Source organism: Notothenia rossii, assembly GCF_949606895.1.
Source record: "Notothenia rossii genome assembly, chromosome: 9".
NCBI lineage: Eukaryota > Metazoa > Chordata > Actinopteri > Perciformes > Nototheniidae > Notothenia > Notothenia rossii.
In genome coordinates, this window is record NC_136907.1 from 38,353,031 (window position 1) to 38,359,992 (window position 6,962).

Sequence of the window (6,962 nt, forward strand, 5' to 3'; positions counted from 1 at the left end):
CGTAATGAGATTGATGCTTCTGTTTGCTCCGCGATGAGGCGCATCCCATAGTGAGACATCGAACGGAGTGTTATGAATGAGAACTAGCTATGGATCTGAGAAAAACCAAGTCTCCCCCCGTGAGTTGCAGCCAGGAACAAACTCCTGGACTACCATCATCACCACCATTCTGGACACCCGAATCTTGCAGTACTACTGCTGCTTATTTTGCTCCTTGGGCCAAGACGTCTCTGTTTATGGACACAGTGAAATCAGTGTTGGTTGATATTGTGGAGGGGGTGATACATCGGTACAGAGAAGAAATATGCAACGGATGCCGAGTCAGTCACCCCGGCCAGAGGCAACACGATTGTCTGAATGACATGCCCGATTTTTTCTTCAGAAACAATTACAACGCGTTAATGAAAAGACTCTGGCTCACCGACTTCATTACTGAGATCGACCAGACTCTTATTGATAAAGAAATGTTCACGGATGATTGGAGGATCCAAGGCGCTTCGGAGGCTTTTCTGCACAATCTCAAAAATTGTAGACGCCTCAAGGAGAGACTTGAAAAGATCCATGTCGAGTTGGATGGAGAAGAAGAGGACTAATAACCTACGGTTGGTTGAAGCCAGGGATTTTTTCTTTTTCGATACATTGACTTTTTCTTTAAAGTAAAATTAAAATGGGGAACTACTATGCAAAACGCTCGGTATATATTGATCAGAATGTAGTCAATACCCTTTTAATAAGAGTGGTGATTAGGACGATTGAAAACAGAGTGAATAGTGATCCCCGTGTAAACAGAATGGCTGAAGTTTGTAAACTAGAAGACATTTTGGATATCGTTCGTTCTGCCAGTACTATTCCTGGTCATTGGGAAACGATTGTAAATGAAACATTTAAAGTGGTCCTGGAATCTTCATTTTCCGAAACATTCTGTAACATTACCGAAGAAATGAAACAAACATCAAAAGTGTATCATGTGCTCTCATTGTATGCTCTGTTTGTAGATGTAATGCATCTTTGTGTCAAAAACAGCATACACATGAATATTTTGACTGAAGTGAAAAAACTCCATCATGATATTTCCAGTAATCTGGGGAATTCTAAGCTGGAGACGGTCCTGGGGATGTTACAATCAGTATAACTATTGATTTTGTGTGTGAAAATGTTTAAATGTAAATAAGACATTTTTTTTTTAAATAAAAAAAAGTGTTTTTTACATTTTAAAAACTGTTGTCTTCATTATAGCAAGGGGAGCGTGTCTGATACATGTGTATTACAGTCCTTCACATGCACTGTTGTCTTAATTATAACAAGGGGAGGGTAACAGTGAAGATGTACGATACATGTGTATAGACAAGTTTACGCGCCAAACCACGGGTAGCGCCATAACCCTACACAAATGCACTTCATTTCCGCCGGAAGTCTTTTGCACAGCGTCTGTCGGTGTAAACCGGTGTAAACAGTCAGACGGGCACTGGTGTAAACACAGCGATTTCGATGCTAACAGTGATGCTAGCTTGGGAACACGATTCTACTTCTTTGACTGGAGATGGCGTTACTCTCCCCCACCCGAATTCAGTGCAAAACTGGGAGGATAACATGACGACGTGGCGCAGCATAACGTACAGCAAAATTTGCTCCTACTTCGTTCAATCCATGGCAATAGATGGAAAAGCAATGGACAGTCTGAAGGCATATCATAAGGCTGCGCACATTCTACTTTGCCCACATGCTCCCGAAAATTGTTGACGATTTTGTTGAGGGAAGGTTACAGTTCTGCAGTAAATATCTCAGCATTTTAAAACCAAAATAAACTGCCTTATTTAGGTCATGCCCACAGGAGCCAACAGTTGTCTGTTGTTTACATAATGCACAATTTACATGATCTCTTTATGCTGTGCAATATATCATATGTGCCTGTACTGTTTGAGTGAAAATAAAGTTTGATGTAATTTAATTTCATTATTGCACTGTTATTGCATTATTGCATTTCATATGTTCCTTAGAGTGCTACAATTTCTTTTAACACAGTTCATCATTCATATTAAGCTCATACTGTACATAAATAACACTGAATTAATTAATTGTTGAGAGGAAACTAAAGAAATGGCTTCAACAAGAAAGATCACATGTTTAATCCTAACAGGTATTACAAATTAAAATATAAAAGCAGCCCACACAATTACATCACTATGAAAATATTCATATATAATATTAAAAAATACAATGCATGCAGTATTTGTTGTGTTTATCTGTATTTAATGAACAACATGGCTGGGTGCTGGGTGCTGGTTTGTGGTCGTAGCACTCTCTATCTAACCACTCGTTCAGGTGCTTTCTCGAGTGATTGCAACCAACTACCGGACACGTAGTTCCCGAACCACTTTTCTTCATGTTGTAATTGTTATATCCTTTTTGTCTCTGCGATATCAGTGCTTTGTCGGCACAACGGAGCTAGCTAGCAAAACAAACCCAGTCCGCCAAAACGGAAGTGCATTGCATCGAAGGGAGGAGTTCAGGATGTAGAGCGGAAACGGCTCAATAACTTGTGTATTGAAACGTGCGTATTATACCCCCACAGAAACACAGAAACATGGAAACACAGAAACACAGAAAACACTGAAACCACTGAAACACTGAAAAAACACAGAAACACTGAAACACCGACACACAGAAACACCGAAACACAGAGACACAGAACTACAGAAACACAGAACCACAGAGCCAAAGAAACACAGAAACACAGAAACATGGTGTTACGGCTGCTGCCTTCCTGGTCGTCTGAGTGTTTTCAGCTGTGTGTGTTCTATGTAAATGAGCTGTGCGGTTGCCCTCCCAGCATTGGCTCCCATCTCCTGGTCCGCCCCTGAAGATTGCGATTGGAGCACGCCGGGCCCGACGCACTCCAATCGCAGCGCACAGCCGGCGCACACCTGCTGGAGATTATTACAAAGCTTGGGGACAATCATCATTCTGGAGGCTCTGTAGGTGGACAGATGCCTCTCGCTACTTGCTCTTTGTTCTGGGGTTAAAACTTGTGTGATTAGTTAGAGTGTAGAGTATAGTTAGTGTTTAGAGTATAGTTAGGATTTGTGACTGTTGCCTTTAGTTTAGCTGTGTTTTTGTATGGATTCTTTGTGTTAGTTGTACCACTTTTAGAGTGAGGTTTTGTTTCGTTCTTTATTTAGTATATTAGTATGTATTTTCCCTGTATGTCTTTAGACTCCCTTTTTAGAGTCCTCCTTTGGTTGGTTATTTGTCAACCTGTGCCCTTTTGGCTCTTTTGTTTGTTTCAGGCTGTTTGCCTGCTATTTTGTTTACAGCTGTTTTTAAATAAACGCTTATAATTAATACCAATTACATACTGGTGTGTGTTGCATTCCTCTTCCCCTAGTTGGGCGTAACATACATGGGGCTTGTCCGGGATAAATAACTAATTCCTGGGGTTATAAGTGGTTTGTATAGCTAAAAACAATTTGGTAAGGTTCTGTGCAGTTTTAGCTGAGTATGGCAACTTTTGATTTAGAGTCGTTTTTGGTCTGTCCTTCTCATGAGCAGTTAGTTCAGTGTCGTAGAAACGACTTATATGAGATAGCGCAACATTTCGGTCTCCCAGTGGCAAAACAATTGTTAAAAAAAGAGTTAAAGGCTCTGGTGGTGGATGAGTTGGTGGAAAGGGGTTTTCTGGTGCTGCCTGCACAAGCTGAGCTCACTGTGCCAAATGTCCGTGCTAAAGGAGAGGGTAGTGACAGCGAGGGGAGCGAGCAGTGTAAAGCACCGTCTGCGCCGCCTCGCTATAGTCCACCGTCTCCTGGTAATCCTGATTCCCGGGAAGGGAATAAGCTTAAAGTCCGCCTCGCCCGACTTCAGTTGGAAGCAAAAGACAGGGAGCAAGACAGGCAGTTTCAGTTGGAGGTAAAGAAAATCGAGGCAGATAAGGAAGTCCAGATCCGGATGCGTCGGCTGGAACTGGACTCCCAATTGCGCGCATCTGGTGCTTTTGACTCTGCCGGAAGAAACTTGCCATCTCCACCTCTTCCACCTGCCTTTGACGTGAGTAACAACATTTCGCTATTGCCAACATTCTGTGAGACTGAGGTGGATGCCTATTTTGGTGCCTTCGAGCGCATTGCTATGGCGTTGCGGTGGCCGGTTGAAGTTTGGGCTCTGATGGTAACGTGCAAATTACATGGAAAAGCTCGGGAAGCAGTTGTGGCTCTCACGTTAGAGGACAGCCTGCAGTATGACTCAGTAAAAGGTGCCATCCTCAGAGTGTACGAATTAGTTCCTGAAGCTTACCGGCAAAAGTTTAGACACTATAGGAAGAGTCCTGATCAAACGCACGTAGAGTTTGCTAGGAAAAAGGGAATGTGTTTTGCTAAGTGGATTGCTTCATGTAATGCTACGGATTATTCTTCTCTGAGAGAATTGATCATGTTGGAGGAGTTTAAGAAGTGTTTGCCTGATCGCCTTGCGGAGTACGTGAACAAACAAAGGGTAAACTCTCTCTCTGCTGCCGCTGTGTTAGCTGAGTATGTGCTGATGCATAAAACTGTGTTTTCCCCTGTCTCTACGGAGAGATCCCGCCGTGTGTCAGCCGCACCATTTACTCAGCCAGCAAATGTGTGTAACGTGAACAGAGAAGAGAGGGAGTGTTTTTACTGTCACAAACCTGGACATGTCATCGCCAATTGCGCAGCTCTGAAACGCAAGGAACAGCTGCAGAATTTATCCCCGCCTAAAGGCATTGGCCTGGCTACACACGCACGCGCACAGGCAAGTAAACGTGACCCTTATGTTTCATTACCTGACCCTGTGATTGTGCCTGTGCCTTCAGATGAAGCTGTGTCCGAGGAGAAGCCAGCAATTGTGGCTCCCCCTCCCCCTCGTGAGGATGTCATGAGACCAGCGCAACACGCCGGCTCAGACAAGCCTCTAGACTTCTCGACACTCCCGGTAACCAGAGAGCGTCAGGTAGTTCATCGGATCTTGGTGTTGGTGTTGGCGCTACAACATTTTAAGATTCATGTTGGACCCAGCCTTTGGCCAATTGTGGTGTTTAGCTGTTACGATCCATTCATATTCTGCCCCAGCGTGTCCAAGCACAACCAGCGTCTCCTGCAATGGGCTCTGATTGTGCGGGACTACAACAGTAGACACCCGTCATTAAAGGGTTCAGAGAATGTGTTGGCCGAGTCTTGTCCAGGTTGAGTTTGAGATGTTAGTGTGTCAGGTTGAGTTTGTGATGAATGTGTGTTATTAGGAATTTCGTTAGAGTGCTTAGGTTCACAAAACCTGTGGGTTTGTGTCTTAAGGGGGGGAGTGTTACGGCTGCTGCCTTCCTGGTCGTCTGAGTGTTTTCAGCTGTGTGTGTTCTATGTAAATGAGCTGTGCGGTTGCCCTCCCAGCATTGGCTCCCATCTCCTGGTCCGCCCCTGAAGATTGCGATTGGAGCACGCCGGGCCCGACGCACTCCAATCGCAGCGCACAGCCGGCGCACACCTGCTGGAGATTATTACAAAGCTTGGGGACAATCATCATTCTGGAGGCTCTGTAGGTGGACCGATGCCTCGCGCTACTTGCTCTTTGTTCTGGGGTTAAAGCTTGTGTGATTAGTTAGAGTGTAGAGTATAGTTAGTGTTTAGAGTATAGTTAGGATTTGTGACTGTTGCCTTTAGTTTAGCTGTGTTTTTGTATAGATTCTTTGTGTTAGTTGTACCACTTTTAGAGTGAGGTTTTGTTTCGTTCTTTATTTAGTATATTAGTATGTATTTTCCCTGTATGTCTTTAGACTCCCTTTTTAGAGTCCTCCTTTAGTTGGTTATTTGTCAACCTGTGCCCTTTTGGCTCTTTTGTTTGTTTCAGGCTGTTTGCCTGCTATTTTGTTTACAGCTGTTTTAAATAAACGCTTATAATTAATACCAATTACATACTGGTGTGTGTTGCATTCCTCTTCCCCTAGTTGGGACGAAACACATGGAAACACATGGACACATACACACCGACCCACAAAAACACTGAAACACTGAAACACTGAAACACTGAAACACTGAAACACAGAAACACAGAAACACAGAAACACAGAACCACAGAACCACAAAAACACAGAACCACAGAACCACAGAAACACAGAACCACAGAAACACAGAAAACACAAAAACACAAACACAAACACTGAAACACCGACACACAAACACCGTGTGTTGATTCAAAAACCATACGAGCACACAAGCCTGTTTTTTTTTTTGTGTTTTCAGTGTTTTCGGTGTTTCTGTGTGTCGGTGTTTCATTGTTTGTGTTTTTTGTGTTTCTGTGTTTCTGTGTTTTTGTGTTTCTGTGTTTCTCTGTGTTTTTGTGTTTCTGTGGTTTCAGTGTTTCTGTGTTTCAGTGTTTCAGTGGTTTCAGTGTTTTCTGTGTTTCTGTGTTTCTGTGGGGGTATAATACACACGTTTCAATACACATGTATCGTACATCTTCACTGTTACCCTCCCCTTGTTATAATGAAGACAACAGTGCATGTGAAGGACTGTAATACACATGTATCAGACACGCTCCCCTTGCTATAATGAAGACAACAGTTTTTAAAATGTAAAAAACACTTTTTTTTATTTAAAAAAAAAAATGTCCTATTTACATTTAAACATTTTCACACACAAAAGCAATAGTTATACTGATTGTAACATCCCCAGGACCGTCTCCAGCTTAGAATTCCCCAGATTACTGGAAATATCATGATGGAGTTTTTTCACTTCAGTCAAAATATTCATGTGTATGCTGTTTTTGACACAAAGATGCATTACATCTACAAACAGAGCATACAATAAGAGCACATGATACACTTTTGATGTTTGTTTCATTTCTTCGGTAATGTTACAGAATGTTTCGGAAAATGAAGATTCCAGGACCACTTTAAATGTTTCGTTTACAATCGTTTCCCAATGACCAGGAATAGTACTGCCAGAACTAACGAT

At 42.7% G+C, this 6,962-nt stretch overlaps 1 protein-coding gene across 1 annotated transcript; it reads left to right on the plus strand.

The window, feature by feature from the left end:
- The first annotated feature begins 2,147 nt into the window (after positions 1-2,147).
- Positions 2,148-5,916, plus strand: LOC307017537 (uncharacterized protein). The gene is made up of 2 exons (XM_079647137.1): positions 2,148-4,965; positions 5,400-5,916. Exons 1-2 carry the CDS (start codon positions 3,499-3,501, stop codon positions 5,601-5,603), a joined length of 1,671 nt encoding a protein of 556 aa, XP_079503263.1. The 5' UTR covers positions 2,148-3,498; the 3' UTR covers positions 5,604-5,916.
- Positions 5,917-6,962: the final 1,046 nt, after the last annotated feature.

Excerpts from the sequence above, each read along its gene's own strand:
- LOC307017537 (XM_079647137.1), top strand. The coding sequence starts at position 3,499 with ATGGCAACTTTTGATTTAGAGTCGTTTTTGGTCTGTCCTTCTCATGAG. Across the intron at positions 4,966-5,399 it reads CGGTAACCAGAGAGCGTCAG|CATTGGCTCCCATCTCCTGG; the intron begins GTAGTTCATCGG and ends TTGCCCTCCCAG.